Source organism: Dromaius novaehollandiae, chromosome 16, assembly GCF_036370855.1.
Source record: "Dromaius novaehollandiae isolate bDroNov1 chromosome 16, bDroNov1.hap1, whole genome shotgun sequence".
NCBI lineage: Eukaryota > Metazoa > Chordata > Aves > Casuariiformes > Dromaiidae > Dromaius > Dromaius novaehollandiae.
In genome coordinates, this window is record NC_088113.1 from 18,669,202 (window position 1) to 18,689,030 (window position 19,829).

Consider the following 19,829-nt stretch of genomic DNA (forward strand, 5'->3'; position numbering starts at 1 on the left):
TACGAAGCTTTCTCAGTGAGAGGATACTGTCATTCTTACAGTTTAAGCTAAGTTCAGTTAAAACCTACATGTGAATAAGATGAAAACTTGGCTCAGTTAACACCAAGGGAAATCCCAAATAGGAGAACCAATTAAGTAGAGTTCATCTTTAATGAGAGCCTATAACTCCAGGAATTATTTACCATTTATTAAAACAACAATCCCAGACCACAGCTGTTTTATGTTTTTAGTATTTCCCTTCAGTACTTACTATATATTTCATTAAGCAGTAACTTTTGTTCACAGAATGCCCAAATATATAAAATCATCAGTGCTTCCATTTCTTATGTTCAAATCTTATCCCATATAAATCTTGTTTTCCAAATAGCAAATGACAGATAATAAGACAAAGATGGTAATTTTTCAAAGAAAATGAGTTAACTTGAAAGTCTTATGAGATCTCTTGGCAACTAAGGGAAAACAAACCCTCCTCTAAAATTCTGTGTACTTCTGATGGCAACTGGAAATAGTACAGTGAATGTGTTTTAAGCACTTAATGAATAGACCAGCAAAATCTGTTTAGTCACTTGAAATGGTCTTTTCAAAAGGCCAGACAAAATTATAATGGAAATTCTGAGCCTAATCTAAAATATTTGCTTAAGAGATTTCCTGTTGGAAATGGTTCTCATTGTAAGTATATGGAGAAACAAGAATAATGAAATTTAAGTGAGAGTTTTTGGAAGACAGTTGTTTTGTATAATGCATTCTAGTTCCAAAGTGGAATTCTAGAATTAGAATTATTTCACAGTTTCAGTGTTTTTAGTTTTACCTAATTCTGTGGTTGGACATCCTGTTCTACATAGTCCACCACATGCATAAATTTGCACCCACAGGAGGAGCATGGATGCTGAAGTAGGATCAAAGTAGGTAGGACAGGAACTAAAGTAGTAATTATTTTCAGTGAATCTAAAATTATAGGGGAAGAACTGCCTAAATCCTCCAAATATAAACTCACTTGCACCCACTGCTTAAAAGCAATTCTAGCAGTTCTGCTAACTATAATTTACTACCTCAAATGAAATGATATTAACATACACCATTAATGCACAGTTCAAAAGTAAGGCAAGTTAAATTAGGAAAATAATTTATTCACAAATTGAGTCTACTGAGACTGTAATAGTTACATATAGCTCACTGTGTGTGAGAATTTCTCCCCCCCCCCCCCCTTATCAGTATGTGAATTATGAACGCACATTTGGTCAGCGTTGACAAATGCAGAGTATGTCACAAATCTGTGTTCATCCATAAACTCCTAGTAGGCATTTGCTCTTTCTCTGTCTTTAACATTTTGGTTATCTGCTTGTAAGCAGAGATAGTGACATGTGACTAATGTGACTAGTCACATGAACCTCAAATACTGAATAACTGAAATGAACAGTTTCCAAAAAGCTATCAGACAGGATATCTAATGAACAGCAGTTACTGAAAAATTAGTTTTGAATCCCTGTCAGAAACACAGACCAAGTCACTAATTAAAACAAAGTGAAATTTTAACACATTTCCAAGACAAGGAACTCCAGTAAGTGAGTTCGTATCATCAATTATAATTTAATCTGTATAGAATTTGGTCATCATGGAACAAATCTATTAAAATTGTATATTTTGATACTGTAACTTTATACAAATATTAGAATTTACACCTAAACTTACTTTTAAGTTTACTTGTATGAATTTTCCTCAAAAATATCTCTCTTGAAAAAGTTCATGATCGTCTACAATCGTTTTCATAACCTGCAGCCAAAGAGGTATCTTTACTAAATTCATACCCAACCTCTCAATCCAAAGCGATGAAGCACTAAGTGCAGGGTGCTGATAGCTTCTTTTGAATGAAAGCATACAGCTAGACTAGCATTTCAAAGGTCAGTCCTATTCTATTTCAATATCCATAAGTAGGTTATCTGCCTAACTTTAGGTAGTAAGAATGTAAATGTTGGCTGCAGTCTCCAACTACTGGTTGATGACTGGCTTTCACAAGGAAGTGTTTTAAAAGTGCTACAAGCTGTGTCAGCAGAGTTAGCAGTCAGTGCTAAATTGTTTATAAAGCAGTTATCCTGTTGTATATTTGAAGGCCAGATGCTGGTTTTATTGAGTTACATTCTATAAAACTAAAGCCATGAAAATATGGATAAACTAAATATTAGTGTTTGCTGAATATTTTTCTTATCCTTAAATACATTTTTTATTAAATCAATTTTACTGTATTTGCACATGTAATACCCACATCTTCATTCCTTACCATCAACAACTGGTAACAAATTCCCTGTACTGTTAAAGATAGATGCCTAATTTCTGTACATTGATGGCACAACCTGGGGATTAAACCCAGAATACCTGACTATAGTATACATTTTTCAACTTAAAGAGATCAAAACAAGCTATTCTTTAATCATTATCAAAACCATTTAAATACTTGTCCCAATCAGAAACTGAAAACTATCATTCAAGTATCAGTCAAGGGTATTTTAATTTAGGGATCTACATCATGTCCAGCACCGTAACACTGCTGTACATGAAGATACATTTGCTGAATGGAATTGTTTGACAGAGAAAAAAAATGTGGTTCTTATGCCATGTTCTTTTACTATTTCCGCTTTTCTTCATAATATCTGCTGAGATGAAGAAGCCTAATTCAATACAGAGTATAGTTACACTTGTTTTGTTCTACTTGCTGCAATTTTTAAGAGTATTCTAAATAGCATGAAGGAATTTCATGCCTTCATACTTTAAGAAAAACATACTCACTATTGTAAGCTACCAAAAGAGAGATATCAATGCTTGTGGAACGTCTTTTGCTGATACATGACTATTTTATTAAACTATATATTTTTCCATGTCCAACTTTGCCACTAAATCCTTCAGTAAATCACTCTTACTTATGTTCTTCCCATTGGTAATTAAGGCTGATTACACTATCTTTTACAAACTGCTTTGAGATGTTCAGATGAAAGTGCTAGATAACACATTATGTGCGTGCCTGAAATAGACAAGTAAATTCGCAGACAGTAAGCTACTACAAAAAACACCACAGAAGCCTGCTGGTATAGTAATAATTAATCTCAGATGATTTAAGTATAAATGTGGAATCCTTCCTCTTCCTCTATTTTAAAAACACCAATGTGCAAGATTTTTGTAGAGCTTCTAGGTACTATAGCCGTTCAGAAGTCCTCAGTTGCGTTCCAAATCCAGCCCATCAGAAATAAGAGAAATTCACAGATCATATTTGCCTGGTGGAACTGCCTGATACAGATGGAATAACTCCTAACTAGGGTTTACAGAGTGACAGTGTTTGTTGTCCCTCCCTCCCACCCATCCAGTCATGTTTCAAAACACCTTTCACTATCTAGTATAATGCTTTTTGCGTTCTTACTAAATTCTATTTGAAAGTACACAATTAAATTTAAGGAGACAATGACCACTTTCTGTAAAATATTTTTTATTGATTATGTAAGAAAGAGCAGTAAATTCCATCAGATAGCATTTGAAAGTATGGATTACATGTCTTTTATGCTGTGGGTTCAATGCATACACACAAACAGAAAAGCAACTTACCTGACTTTTTCTTCCTGCCTTATACTGCATTCTGGTTTTAAAATATGAATGCCATTTAGCACAACTACAAGGTAAATACTCCTATGAAAGCTTCCAAGTGTGAATTGATGGCAGAAGTCTAAGTGGGTCTTCTATTAATCTTTTAAAACATATGGCCTCTCTGCCTTTGGAACCTCATATCTATTGCTATCCTTTAATCCATTTTGCCTACAGATGTGCATTTCAATTTGAAAACCTGACTCATAAGATTTGCCTCCATGAATAAGGCCTGCAAATTACACCTATGTTTCTTCTGAGTAATTCCCTCCAGTCTTGAAAAATTTCTCCAGGTCAAACTCAGTAAGACCAAGCTGACATTACAAGTTTCTATACTAATACTTAGTGGAGTTTGTCCATATTTGCCAACATTCTAATCTGAGATAAAAGTTTCATTTAAATTGAAACTTATCATGGAAAAAGAAAAGGAAATGTAGAAGGAAACTTACAATGCTAAACATGGCTGATGTTTTCAACAGGAATGTGAGTAGGCAAAGATTGTGTAAATGCCTCCCTGAAGCATGTTATTTAACAACACAGCAAAAGACTGCAGACATTTACAGATGATTCAAAGGCCAATCCTATTCTTGTGTGTCACTGTTCAGAAAGGAATGTATTTCTTCGTTCTGGCTGGAAAAGCTGGTCCAGGAATTAAGACACTGCCTATGTCCCTATGCCAAAAGCATTCTGCACTTAGTTTAATTTTTTGGCTGTGAAATGGAAACAACAGTTTTTGCCTACCTTTCAAGAATAAGTATCAAGGAGTATGAGGTGCTCGGATTCAGCAGGTACAGAGCCCACATGAGTATACTTAAAGCAGTGATCCCACCTTTTTAGCCATAGCCAAGAAACAATAATCTAGACTATGCATTGTTCAAGGACAGGTAAGAGAGACAAGATTTTTCTCATATACTCTTCAGTCTGAGGATGCAGAGCAAGTATTCTTCACAATCTCATTCAGGAAAGAAGAACATTTTACTAATAGTATATAGTTTGTCAATATTATTTTTAAAGTCATATACTACTAATACACCAAAACCTGGCCCAGACAGAATACTCTGTTACTTCTGAATATAAACTCTGAGAATGCTTTATTGAATTTCATCCTGGATTTGTGCTGGGGAGCAGAGGTCAGTCAGCTTCTCAGGAAGGTCAGCTCATTGCATATTGGCTCTTTTGTACTCACTTTTAAATATTTTGCAAATCATCACTATGACAATGAAGCATTGCCTTCATTGTAACCTGTAGTTCTTCAGCTTCTCAACTTTTACTTTTTATATATAAAACAAAAACAGATACTTATTTGGAAACTAAGAATATGTACCTCCTCCACCTGCAGATGGAGATGACCTCAAATTCTGTAGCAGAAAGGTGTTTGATGGCTGAATTCACTCTTGATTCTTCTGTCACCATGTTCAAGCACACCCAAGGAGCAAACTCAAGTCAATCACTACTGCTGGTCATTTTATTAAGACCGTAAGATTGTAATATAATCCACCTATACCAACTACTTTCTGCCACCTACTGACCCAATGGAATATAGATTTTATTTATTCATTTTAAACAAACCAGTTTTCAGAAGTCAGTGCTTTGGCTAGTTTGCTCCAATAGAACATAGCATTTCAAATACCTTGTGCAAGCATATTTGCACACATAGCATCATACCTGATATAATGATAATGTAGGGAAATCAGTATAATTTTTACCTTTGTCTTTGTAGATATCCACTCCTTTGCTAGCTAAAGTAAGAGCTTCCTGCTTGCTTTACACTACAGTGCATAGCTTGTAGGGTTCCGGACAAATTTATCTTGACACAGAGTTAACTTTTGCAATTATTCCCCATTTACATACTTTTAAAATGTTTTTCACATAAAATCCTTTTTTCGAAAATACTTATATTAAACATTCAACAATATTTTACCTCTGACTGATTCTTTTCCATGATTTTACCTACCATTTAACCTCCCCTGTTTTGTTCTTACCTGGTCCCTCAAAGGGCAAGAGTTTGGAAGGAATTGGGTCCTTAGCACTCAGTGGGATCAGATAGAGGTCCTTGACATGTCTGTTGTTATTAGCTACAACACCAAAACGACCACGACTGCTAAAATAGGAGTAGAGAGAGATATAGGCAACTTCTTCTTCTTCTGTTGCAGGATGGAAACGAATCAAACATAATTCCTGAAATACAAAAACAAAGTGGAAAAATTCAACCTGTAACACCCCAGCAAATAAAATGGTAGCTGGCAAGTTCGGGGTGTGGGCGGGAAATCACTCCATAAATTGTATGTTTACCACTCCAAAAATGTTTTCAAAGCAATATTTTAGGTTTAAGAGAATATTGTTCAAACTGTAATTCTACAACAGAATTAGGTTCATCAGTTTCAGAAATACACGTGTATCTTATATCAAAGTATACATCTTGAGGCTCTGAATATTTGAATTAATATGAAAGAAACGAAAAATCCTTAGTTTCATGACTATATCTGCACAGTGTGCTTCCTTTTTTCACTTTTGAAGTGTTTGAAATAGTAAAATCTATTCACACACTTAATGATAATTTCCTATTTTTAAAACTTGTATTTAAATTTTCAGTACTGAATAAATAAATTATGTTCAATTATTAGAACTGAATAGATAATAATAAGCCATTATACAGGGAAGAGATCAAGATGATCAGCAGCTCAATGGACAAACACATTTCTTCAATAAATCAAAAATTTTAAAGGAATAAGTGGTATCATCTAGGTATCATCTCTGACAGTATTTGCTGTTTATTCATTTATATTATAAAAAGTCGTCATTTTATATTGCTGTATTTTTCTGCTAGGTTTTGCATAGGATTTTAAGTGAATACCTTAGAAAGCGAAGATTTGAGTTTGCCAACATAATCCCAGACTGTCTTCGGTGAGATCCTCCCACCAATATGAATTGTATCTGGTAAATCCTAAACAAAAAGTATTACATGGTAGTATGAGAAAAGAGACTACTGTGTAAAAGCCGTGCAGATTGCCCCATCCCAGTAGCCTAGTGGAGAATGCAGCATTATATTTTAGTAAGCTTTCATACATATTATTCTAATTCAGACAGTGTCTTTCCAAATTTCAAAGTGACTAAATTATGGCATATTACTGGAAGGGTAATAGCACACATAAAACAGAGAAGGCAGTCTCAAACAAAGATAGCAGTAAGTACTTTCATACACGCATCAGCTAAATATGTTTCTTAGCTTTGTTTTGATAGGAAAGCCATTATTTGTAATACAGATCTTCTTCACACTTCCAGTTTATCAGAAAGCACCCATGACTACAAGCTACAAGAATTCTAGTTAGCTTCCTGTCATCAGGATAGTGAATTCCATTTTAGCAAAACCAGTCAAGAACTGCCTGCTTTACTATTCAAAGTCCTAAAACAAGTGTTTGAAACTTCCCATAAAATCTACTTTTTAGGGGAAAAGAGAAAGAAAATCTCTTATCTGTTTTAGCACATGCCTTTATACTATCAGATTATTTGAACATACTCCCCACAAAATGCAGTCACCCAACTGTTTTTATTTTGAATTTAATAAAAAAACAGTAATTTTTGTTTTAATGAATGACCTCACAAACTTTTATAATAGATCACATCAGTGATCTATCTAGTGTGAGAGCAGACTATTTTTAAATAATGGCTCTAAGACATCTATTTTTAAATATTGGTTTTAAAACCTCTTTTCAAAGAATGAAGCTGAAATATAGCTATTGTTCCATGTTAGATACTAACATATGTACAGGCATATTAAAAGACATAACAATTCTTCACAAATTTGTGAGGAATTTTTAAAAGGCTATTTTTTAACTACTTTTCTTATTACTAAAGGGATGCCATTTAGCACTGTCAAAATTCCAATACAGCAATATATACAGTGACCACAATCTTCATAGCAACAGGAACTGCAGTATAGATTTATTCTAAACACAAACACAATCAGTTCTAACCTCACTAAGATACTCAAAACACCCGGAGACAGGATATGCTTTAGTGACAAATTTGGCCACACTTTGCATGTTGATAAATCCTTTCCAAATGGTGTTGAGACGAGAGAGAAAGAGAGAAGTATCTCCATCTTGAGGTGAGCGTGACTCTGCAACACTGCAAAACAAATCCAAAATGAAAAGGTTATAGAATATAGTCAGAATGCTCCCTTCTTTTTTCTTCCTCCCTCCTTCTACTCATCAATTACTGTATTTTAAACATGTAAATAAGAGAATTTTTACTAAATGCCTTGTCAATGTTTTCCATTAACTGCATACTAGTAAAAAGTGTAAGAAGCAACTGAAAATAAAATTATAGGTGCAGAGAGGCAAAGACGACGCTAAGAGATTTTTTTTTGTTTTGGTTCTTTTTTTTTAACAAAATTAGGTTAACACTATAATTATTGTGATCCTGACTCTATAGCACTATAAATATTGTGATCCTAACTCTACAATAAACTAATCTGAATTATTTACTTTCCACTAAATGAGTCAAAAACATGCATCTGAAAAGATTCTCATGTTAAAGGATATGACACAAACAAAAATCTTTTAACTGCCGTTTCATAAGCACATACTCCGCAATATTTATTCTTCCTATTGCATATACAGAGAGTATGTAAGAAATCCACTTCCTTTCAAGCTGATCAATTGGTTATATTTGACTTATGAAGTCAAATATAACAGTATTTTAATGTAGGATGAAAATCTGGAATACCTTTACACGATCTCTCATATACTTTTTATATATGAATATATAAACAGACTTTAAGGTCAAATACTTTTATGTTTATGTATCTGCTAACACACATTGTAGAATCTTTGCTGTTAATATATTCTGATGGAAAGTTTTAACAACTAGACAAGGTAAACAATAGGATGATAAATTAAAAATCCGAGTGAGGTTACCTGAACTATGAAGTTGATTGTGCCTTTTTTGGGGGGGACGGACTGACAGACGGACACGCACGCACGTGCACACACGCACAACAACACAAAGACTTTGAAGATAAGCACAATTCGGTAGTTTGGCTTACTATTAAATATACGCACTTGATATTGGGTGATTGAGGAACCGCCAAGTATCTTGGATCTGGTGAGGAGGTTGGTTTTGTTAATATTGATTTGGGGACAGTCATGACTGGTTTTGAGATTTCCTGTTTTGCATCCCCCAAGGAAACTTTGTCAGATGCAGGACGCAGCGCTGAAGTTGTAATACCGGAGGAGCCGCTCATTGCTGTCCTAGGGTCTCTGCCAGAAACTGTTACAGTTGTGACAACTCCTCCCACGCAAGTGGCAGGAAAAGCGGAGGCCTCTTCAGATACAGAAGAATCTGTATTGTTATGGCCCTGTGTTGCAGGAACGTAAGTTCTTTCTAAGCTTGACTGAGAAACAGTTTCTGCCACAGGTCCAGCTTCAGGTTCCACTGTGTTTTCAGAGACTGCCTCTTTGGCTGGCTCTGCTGTTGCTGTAGAACTTTCATGCTTTGGCTGAACTTCTGGTTTTGATTTTGACTCCACCTTTTTAACAGGAGCCATTAGTTTTGACTTCTTTGGTGGTGGTTCATCTTCAGATGCTGAAATCTGACCTATAAATTCATATAAAATGTTTCTGATTATTATTTGCTTTAGCGATGGAATAGGTTGAAGAGAAAAACAGACAGACAGGCAAGGCCCTTAACATAACAATTCTTTTACTTTGCACAGTCAGCACTGTAGATACCTGTACAGATTTTGCAGTTCAGGTCAAAAAGATGGGCTCGATGTTGACTTGTTGTATCCTTTAACATACTGCTAAAAACATCTAGAGAAGGGGCATTGTTTAAATCCGGCGCAGTTCGGGCTGACTCTTGCTGCTCCTAAAAGTGAACACACAAAAAAACCCCATTCTAGTTGATCATTAGTTTCAACCATAATAAAATACTTTGGAAACTGTTAATTAATTTTGGTTCTTTAGAATAAAGGCCTTGCAAAACCACTTTCTCCTTTGAGAAGCACTTAATTAATATTTGTCCTCCTTTCATTCCACTATGTTCTAAAAGAGATACTATCATATTAAGTGTTTCCCCAGCACACTAAATTGTGATATTACGGTTTCAGAGAAAGGGGGGGAAAAAAGCCAAAGGTCAGCTATTAGTCAGAAGTAAGAGTTTTCTCCGTAAATTGAGAACAAGGGCTGAGAAATATACAGCATCTGATTTTTTAGAAGCGTATGCGATATATGTCCATTGTTAGTTTGTTGTGCTCCTTCAAACTACAAGGAAAATATTCATAGCACGCCTACTGTTACCTTACAGTCTGTTGAAGCAATCTGCATTTCTGATAAAAACATGAGGTCCTAGTTACTATTTATCTCCCTCAATGTCTTTACGCTTGAGCAATTCCTAATACTTACATCAGAATCAGACACTGGTGGAGAATCTTCCATATTCACATCTGTCATATTTTCCTGTTTTACAACTGATTTCTTGATTTCATGAGATTTACTTCTTGACTCTGCCATCTAAGAGAAAGAAAATAAGAAAGTTTGGTAAAAACTCCACTTATTTATTTTATAGTACTGTTGTGCACTTTGTTATCTGTTATCTCCATATTTGCTGGTGGTGGAGAATGAATCTAGTCACTGAAAGTTATTAGTATTTGATTGGAAAGAAAACGATGTATAAACATAATACGGGAAGTGATAAGGGTTGTTAAAATCACCCGTAATTCATATCTAAGGACATAATGGAAAACTGTATCACTCACTGCTTTGGCTGGTTTCTCTTTCCATACAGATAGTTCTTTAGACAGAAGTTCTTCTGGTTTCATTCTCACTAGCTTTGACAATGAAATTTCCTCACGAAGAACACGATGAAAAAGTCCCTGAAAACAAAACAGACTTTGTTGCCATGCTGAAGAGAACCTGCTTAGATAACTAATAAGATTTGCATTGCAGAACAGTCAAACCTCTTCCAATTTCTTAATTCCCTATTAAAAACACCAGCTAATTATAAGCAAAGATGAAAAAGTGCAGCAACCAGAAAACAACAATCAAATAAACGAAGTATGAATTTATCCTCATTACTATAAATAACTCTGTGATATAACTGGATAGGAATTCCAGAAACCAAACAGCCACTCCTGTTTCATATCTATTCTAGGAATTAAAGAAAGAACACAGTTTCAAGTCTTCCCTAGTCAATGTTTTCATCTGCATTGGCTTCCTTCTTTTTCTCTTAAAGGATAAACATGATTACATACATAGGTAACATCCAATACACACTACAGAATGCCACAGGAGGAGAAACAAGTAAAATCTCCATTTATTTTAAAAATACCATTCTGCCAATAAGTATTTCAGACAAAATGTCCAAACTTAATAAATATAAATGATCCAACTAAAGTAGACTTTGAATTCTCACTGGATAATTTTTTTTTCAAGATATGAATAGCTTTGGAATAATTTTTTATAGTAAAATTCATAAATCTTTATCTTAAAAACTCTAAATATTGATGTTGGTTTGACAGATATCATTAAAAACTGAAAGTATATTTAAGCATATGTTTAGTTTTTAAAAGAAATTCCAAACCTGATTTTTTGGGTCCTTGAGATTGAACATGATGCTACGGTATTTACTCTTGTATCGGTTGTCCGTAACTTGAAACAAATTAAACATCTCCTTTTCAATATTGAGTGCTACTTTCCCTACTTCGCTCTCTGTCATGACCAGATCATCACTATCATTGACTCTGTTTAAAAACAAACAAAAAATCCCCCACACGTTATTATTCTACTAGGTAAAGCACTATCCCATAATTTTGACTATATGAATTGTAAATAAAACATCTGTAAAACTGAATTAAATGGGACTACTTATTTGTATTCACCATGTGTTTAATGTTGGGACACTCAGGACTTCAAAGATAATCTTTTTTGGAAAAGAGCTACACTGTCCCTAGTTCCCCCAGCCCCACATAGTAAATGTTAAAACAATTTTTTTTCCTCTACTATTATAGCCATTTATTTATTTATTTATTAACAAAAGTTAGCAAACCTTTGAAATCACATAATGTTTTACCTACAGCAATGCCTGGATTGCAGCCACAAGGCCAAGCTAAGGATTTCAGAGCTGGCCCATAAAAATCACCCAGACGACAGCAGAGGCCAGACAAAGGAGCTAACTTACGCTCCTCTCCAACTCAGTGAGGACTATCTCAAAGCCAAATTCTATCTTAGGATCTTGAACTGTGAACTACAGCAACTTCTCTCTACTGTCCACAGAGGCCATGGAAAACAGCCTTTGTGAACTGATGTCAGCCTTTACAACTACTCCTGCTCACAGCACTGAAATTAGGAGTTTCTCTGTCATGAATGTCATAGTGTGCCTATGCAGTTAAGCTTCAATCCTAGATTCCCCCCTGTGAATAGCATTTCCATTTGAGAGACAATACCAGAGTACACGGATCGATAGGAAGCCTTGAGGGCTGCCAATAGCTTTAACAATATTTGGAGGGCACTTTGTGTTTTGACTTTTAGTGGTACAGTTGTCCACTGATGAGAAATTTCTTTCTATTTTACAAAGGGGAGGAGGGTGATTTGTATCTCAGTGAGCCTTTGACCTTTACCATGACATACTCTATACTATGTTCGCCGTAACCTCTACACTTCCCAATGCTGCCATCACGAGATTTTAACTTGGGAGCACCTGCAATATAAATGCTTCTATGCTGTGACTGAACTCTTCAAACTATAATTGCCCTGATATGATCGGGATAGGGAGGTATCTTTTTTAAGAGTTTTTCACATGGACAGTTATTTTGCATCAGGATTTTTTTTTATAAACCTGAAATGCCACAGATTACATTCACAGCATAAGTTCAATACCTCAATATCCCTTGTCAGGAAATAAACAAAACTGTTCAGTCTAAACATTTATTTCCAGTTGTAGATTCCTATGTAAAATAAATGTTTTGAATTCCCACCTCTTCCATAAAATTTCTTTGAGGGACCGTCGAATGTTTTGTCGAATCTGAGAGTTGGGTTGTGACTGGCTAGGGCTAGCTGATGCTTTTACTTGACTACTTCCAGCTGCTGTTGAAGAAATGGAAGACAGTGAAGGCCTTTTGAGTCCTCCACCCAAACTGGAAGATGTAGTTGGTTTTTTGGAAATTGATGAAGCATGAGAAAGAGACGAATGTTTTGAAGAAACACTGCCTGATGAAGGCCAAGTTTTCTTCGGAATTACGCCTTTGAAACTTCCAGCAGAAGGTTTAACTGGGTGTTTAGTTAGTGATGTGCTAGAAAAGGATGGGGACTTCTTTGGAGTAAGATTTTTGGTGAGGGAAGATGTCTGTTTCTCCATTGTAGATGCTGAAGCCACAGCTTTCTTTGATGCTGGTGTAGGTTCTGCTGCTTTTTCTTCATTCTTCTTCTCTTCCTTTTGAGCTGTTAAAACAAAGAAGAAAATACAGTAATGATATCCTATTAATGACGGCTAGGTACCATTCTATAAAGAAAAAGTCTAAGAAATAACATCCTCAGAGAATAGATATCAAGTAGAAGTTTAAGCCATTTGCTTTCACTAGCTTTTTAAGAAGCAATTTTAAAAATTGTGCAAAAGTTCAGTTTTTCAGAAGAAATTTGTATTTGATCCTTCAGAGAGTACTGCTTCTCCAAAGCTAACTGAAAAGTTAAAGACAGCTTCACTTCAGCAATAAAAGTTGAAAATTTATTCACAAGCTGAAAAAGGCACCACCTTCAAAGATTCTTGAATGGGGTTTCAGGATTAAGCATCAAAAAATGAATAAATAAATAATGCAGGTAATCTTAAATTTAAACAGAAAAAAATTCTCATAGCAACATACAGTACCTGTTTATTACAATAGCTGAGCTGGCTAGAGTCCACGAATTTGAGCTAGAATTAATCTGACTCAAGCTCAGCATTACTAAAGTTTAAAAAAAGTCGTTTTCTCCAGACTTTTCGTTTTAAAGAGCAAGCAAAGAGAACCAAGTTATGTAGCATGGAAGTTGCCTAAAAAATTTAACAGAGGCCTTGATCTAATTTTCAAAGCCAGTGATTACTAGCATGAATATCATACTGATGGTACTGCTATAAACTATTATTAGAACTTCCTATTCAGCTCCCAGCTAAACTCTAGAATAATCATTACAATCATTGCTCAGACTGTGGCCACCTAATTCCCATCATTCTCAAACTATTCCATTCACAAGATCCAAATTTGCCATTTAAATCAAACCATTTTTCTAACCGATTGAATAACAGGTACATGTAATGTATACGAAAATGCACAAAGTATGCAAGTAAAGGCTCCAATTTTCACACGCGATGTAGTTCTGCTTGCACAGGACTTTAAAAATAATGATTTCTTTAAACTGCTTTCCATCTGTCCACCTTCTGGCACTTACAGGAATAATTCAGTACAGCAAGGCAAAAAAAAAAAAAAAAACAGTCCAATTCCATTTTAGCTTATCAGAAACATCACTTATAAGGTATTAAAACAAAGTCACAATGGGCTAACACTAACACAAATTTATCAACACAGCCTAAACAAGAAACGACTGTGAGGGAGATTACTAAAAAACAACTCCTGAAGTACAATTGTTTCAATCAGTAAAGCCAAATTTCAACCTTCTTTTTCTCCCAAATCTGTAGAAAATTACTGACTAGTTAACATGTGAATTTTTTACCTGATATCTTTTCAGACAATGAAGATTTGTAAATGAAAGAATTAATCCAGAAGCCCCAATAGCAAAATTTAGTACATTTCCTGGGAAGAAATTTAGTTTACCAAGTGACCAAATTCTCCCTTTTTAGCTTCCAGGTCTGCTGCAATCAGAGCACGAATTATTAAGAAGCATCTTAAGTGTCCTATCTTTTTATATCTTTTCTGAAATGGATTTACAGGGGAAGCAGGCAGAAAGCACACCTACTAAGTCTGATTCAAGAAACCTCAAAACTTTAGCTCAAGTACTCAATGGAAACATGCACTCTTCTCAAAAAGGGGACGATTTGGAGTGCTTAAGAGACATAATATGAATATTCCCTCAGGGGCATATATTGCCAGGTTAAACCACCTTTTTCTCTAGGTCAAGTTCCAGTGTATCCAGAATGCCTGCATATGCTTTGGGCAGGAAGAATGCTCATTAAAAAAAAAAAAGAGACAGAAAAAAAAAAGCAAAAAAAAAGAAAGCTCAGGGCTCCATTAAATTGTCTCTTCTTGCTAGCAGCTTTACCACAAATACAGAAACTGGTGCTAAGATGAACTAAGGAGCAATGCTCTACTTGAACCTCCATATGGCTAAGCTGAAGAGTGTGTTGTGAACTTCTACTGGAACACAAAGAGAAGAATCCAGAAGATTGACAAACATTATACATTTATCCTGTTTATTTTTCCTAAAATTATATTCCAAGTGGACATCTTCCTGAATTTTTCTGAATGAGATCAAAATATTTGAAATGTAAAATGAAACAACTGCCATAATACATTAAATAATTTCAAAGAATGTCAAGATTTTGCCATGAAGTAGAATAAAATGATTTTTCTCACACTATTCCCATACTCCTCCCCAGACACAGTTCTTGGTTACTGGCAGAGATTGAACACTGAGCTGGAGACATCTTTAGTGTAACACATAGTGACTTCTCTCATGTTTCCCCCCTCCCCGAAGTCTATCACTAACACTGCACTATTTGTCAGGACGGTTTTACCGGTAATGAGGAGGTACAGTTTCTAAGAATAAAAATGCTGGGAAGAGAGAGACCAGGAACTATTCCCAATGTTTTGATTTGGTCAAATTAGGCATCCCGGAACTTAACAGAGGCAAAAAGCCGAAGTACTTTGTTTCAGTTAATAGTTTTGAGGAGAGAGAAGACAAATATCCAGAAGTTACGCACTGACAAGGCTGCAGAAATTACTCTACTTCCATTCTCTTTCCTGGTTTATTGTATAGCAGATTTTTATCTTTTCAGCCAGGTAGGACAGAAGCACTTTTCTGTGACTCACTACAAAAGGGAAGGACGGCACATCTCTGGTTTCAAAATAACCACTGTAAAATCGAGTCCTCAGTGCTAAGACACTTTGTTCCTTTGGTTTGCAGAAGTAGTATGAAATTCTAAACTTAAATTTAATCCTCTGTTCTGTATCTTTTTAGTGATTAGTTCAAATTACTTAATAACTGCATTGGTAAAACTAAAAATAGCACAGATGTGGTATATATGAAAAACATATCCATATCAAAAGCCTATGTTACAAACAACAGCTAAATGGTAGTAAGAACACGTTCAGAAAAAAAAGGGGGGGGGAAGGTACAAATAGGCAGACTGAAGTTCCCAGGGCTGAAGTGCAGCAGCATCTGTAAGGGTTCAAGACAAAAGATGCAGAAGCATCCGTTATTCTGCAAGTTGGCATTATGATTACTTAGAAAGGCATGTAATTCTACATTTCAGTAGTCAACAGAAAACATGCAAATATTTCATAAGCTTCATGAAAGTTTAACAATCCAGTAAGCTACAGTAACACTTTATACCAACTAAAACTGTCTACCTGGTAGGACTTGTTGATTACAGAACTTGGCAAATTTTTTTTTTCTACAGTTCAGGTTTTGGATCCTAATGATTAATTCAGTCATATGCAGGTTATTCAGGGTCTCAAAAAGGTCTACCAACTATTTTCTCAAACTTACAGGATATCACACTACGATATTTGGAGGACAGAATCAAATGTGGACGTATTTCAACAAAGCATCAAGGGTCCTTAAAGTCCTACATATGCACATAACCTCTCATATCAGTAGATGAGCTCAATCTTAAATGAAACTCATACCTTAAATTTGACAGTGGGACACCAAAATTTTTGTCCTGCCACATTTTTGTTTTTACTGACAGGATTAGTCTTCTGCCAGATCATCCAGCTGAACCTACTCCCCCTCTGTTGTTGCATGGGTCTTAGGTGCAAGGCATGGGAAACCGAACACGAGGAAGGAGCAGGATTGCCTCTTCTGGTGGCAGCTTGCTATTCGATTGACCTGGCTAAATGTGAAACCACACCCCAAGTCTTACACCATCTTCTGACATACACAGAACTGTGGCAAGTGTGTACTCTTCTCAGGGAGCAGCATGCCAGCTACATATGTGCAATTTAATTTCAGAACAGATGTTACAGTTGGTCAGCAAACTGATGAGACATACAAACGAACGGGTATTCCCTCAGAGCGGGAAGTTTGAGATCACTTTGTGCACGCTGTCCGTGAACAACGGGAAGAGAAGACGCAGTCAATGCCTACTACACATTGGCCACTGTATTTTATACTGTGATGTTTCCAGTTCTTTCAGTGGTCGCTCCAAACAGTGTACCGATGATAAAAACTCCCAAACCACTTTTAAAATAAAAGCATAAAGACGTCTCCAGAATGTTAGTTTATCCAGCCTAAAAGAATAGGGATAGTTTCACCACAGAAGACAGATCAGTGCTAGAAGGCGGCACCCGGTGTTTCTATTCCGGCACTTTTGAACACATAGGTATACCTCCCCTTGCTTGATGTTAGGAACAGTAAAAAAAGGTGCAAAGAAATGCCACTTTCCCCATCTTGTCCTGTGCACCACGTAGGAGGAGGACAGCAAAAGGATTCCTATTGACTGAAGAGGCATGTGCTAAAAAGACCAAGAGGTACAGTTGGAGCTAATGAGTCAGCTCATCTCTAGGGTGAGACCCACAGATGAATCCTCAGGCAGAAAAAGCCACATTCCTTGCAGGGCTTAAGAAATAGCATTACTATAGTATGTCCACCACAGACTTAACTATGATCTCTCCCACTAGATGTCCAATAGATACAGAACCCTTCCCCTAAGGAAGTTCCCATTTAAAGCCAAGCCAAATACTACAACATGTAGAAAAGAATGAAATTCTTTAAGTGGAAGACGACATAACTGCAACATTATCTACTGTGTCACAGCATCGGCTTTTTGGATGCTTGTTAGCTAAATACACTTTGCTTCCATGGGTCTCAACATTAATGTTTCAGCATTGTAATATGGTCATTGAGGCTTAATCTGAGGATGGTGTTCACAGTATAGCACCGTTTACTTTTGTGTGAAGGACTTGGAGGATGCACTCGTATCATCAAGCCTCACCTACACTGGGAGGCTGTGTTTTGCACCACCAACATGGAAATTATCAGAAAGAAACTTTGTTCTTCCTATGAACTCTCAAAAATATTTCTATATAGCATGCAACTCTATTCTGGTTCTTCCCTCATTCCCTCCCACATCATCTCCCTTACTTAGGAATAGTAGCTTTAGAAAATTATCCTCCCCTCCCCCCCCCCCCCAAACACCCCATAGAATAGTCTTAATTTAAATTATCTCATTTGTGACGGGTTATTTTGCTGGTGACATTACCTAGCTACTGCAGTTTTTAAACACCTGAATAAAAAGTGTGCTATTCCTGTTGCTGTGCTTAAAGTTTTCTGAATTACAGTCCTGTAAGCTCTTCAATTTCTTGCTCTAGTTAATGCTGAAAATTTTAAAATGTGCTGTAGATAAGCTGTATGTAGTTATATGTGAAATCTGTTTTGCAATGATGAGTTTGTCGGGCAGTTTTTTTCAGAACATCTTTGCAATGAGAAATTAAATACCACAACTAATAGTTCAGAACACTATTAAAGATTGTGAAAGGTATCTTGGAATCATGCAAGTTGATTGTTACATACTACTAATTATGAGAAGTTTAACCACAGAATTAAGAAACTTAGCATAAGGCTATTCATAGACTAAAACTATTGCCTCTGGTTTCTAATACTCTCTTAAAGTTTCCCTGTGTCCCCCTCCCCCTGCCCATCTACACTTTCTGTAGCTTTTTTCATGCTAAAAATGCCTTAAGGAAGTGTCTGGGGAGGACAGGTTGATGGGTGCACCTTCTTGTCCAGCTTGCACAGCACTTTTTACAGTGTAAGCATTTACATAAGGGAGTGTAGCATCACTACCCTAACACTTCAGAACATGTAACTTTTCAGGTTAGTGAACATTTACAAGACTGACAGGTGGAAACTGCTGAGGCATGTAGGTATTCTACATATACTTTTGATTCTCCTCTCTCCCTCACCAAAATAGAGATTTTTAGCAAAAGTTTAACTTTCAAATGTATGCATGGGGCACACATTCTTGTGGAAGCAACAAAAAAAGTTGGTAGTCAATTACTATTCAGTAAGTGGAGCAGTAATTTTGGTAAAACTCTACAACATAAATAATAAAACCTAAGTAGTGGAGTATAGCAATTTGTGATCTACCTTTTAAAGTGAATCACTTACTACACTTAAAAGGATTTGGTGTCCTTTAAAAAAAAACAAACAAACAAAAAAAAAACACCCACAGAAGTCAAAATTAGAGGGAGCAAATTCACTACACTAGTGTAGCTCTGCTGCTTTTAAAAAGCAAAAGATATGGGTTAGAAGGTATCCTCCAAAAGCCTGTGTAAAGGCTAGCCAGAGCTGACTGATCATGTATTTTGAAAAGAGCTAACCTCCAAGGAAAGGAAACAGCACTGCCCTTTAAGGTCCCATAAGCCCTATAAGGGTCTGATATGAATGCAGAAGTGTGCAAGGACTGACAGAAGCAGTAGTTATTTTGAAATCACAAAAAATAACCAGCAATTTGAGTGTCACTCAAAAACTGGCCAGCATTCTGTACTGTGAAGTTTCGTGTGGTCCTGCTGCTCCATCTTGCTCAGAGGTAGGTAGCTGCACTGTCAGCTTCTCCGTGCAACCGCTTCAGCGCGCAGCAGCTGTCCAGGCTGAACGGTACAGAAGGTGAGGGCAGCCCATTTTGACATGTATCACATAGCAGAAAAGCAGAATCGTTTTGCTTGGAGAGGAAGAAATACAGCACTGTGTTTGCCAATATCGAGAATTTAGGAACAGCAGATCTCTTTGCAAAACTGTTTAAACAAAGGACGGGCAGGATGCCTCGGCTACATGTAAAATTGCAGTTTTTGTAACAGTATCCCCTCTGCCACTCAACCTCAGGAGGTCTTATACGGACTTACACGACAGTTGTGGTACGACCACTTTCTGCATGACGACTAGTGATAGGAATAATTAAGTTAAACTAACCCTCCCACCCCAATGCAGAGGCTGTTACAGAACTTTCAGCCAAGAGTTTTAAAAAGTGAAACCCTTCAATGCATCATGACTAAAAAC

General features: G+C 36.2%; 1 protein-coding gene across 2 annotated transcripts in view; it reads right to left on the reverse strand.

Annotated features, from left to right (window-relative positions):
* DIDO1 (death inducer-obliterator 1) overlaps nucleotides 1-19,829 on the reverse strand; it is a 58,849-nt gene that overhangs the window by 6,972 nt on the left and 32,048 nt on the right. For both annotated transcript variants that reach the window (XM_026092841.2, XM_026092842.2), the window contains 9 exons: nucleotides 12,599-13,061; nucleotides 11,206-11,365; nucleotides 10,382-10,498; nucleotides 10,029-10,136; nucleotides 9,357-9,492; nucleotides 8,688-9,222; nucleotides 7,599-7,752; nucleotides 6,479-6,568; nucleotides 5,607-5,802 (listed from right to left, as the gene is read on the reverse strand). In XM_026092841.2, the coding sequence (XP_025948626.2) occupies nucleotides 5,607-5,802; nucleotides 6,479-6,568; nucleotides 7,599-7,752; nucleotides 8,688-9,222; nucleotides 9,357-9,492; nucleotides 10,029-10,136; nucleotides 10,382-10,498; nucleotides 11,206-11,365; nucleotides 12,599-13,061 (1,959 nt within the window). The remainder of the gene's footprint in view (nucleotides 1-5,606; nucleotides 5,803-6,478; nucleotides 6,569-7,598; nucleotides 7,753-8,687; nucleotides 9,223-9,356; nucleotides 9,493-10,028; nucleotides 10,137-10,381; nucleotides 10,499-11,205; nucleotides 11,366-12,598; nucleotides 13,062-19,829) is intronic.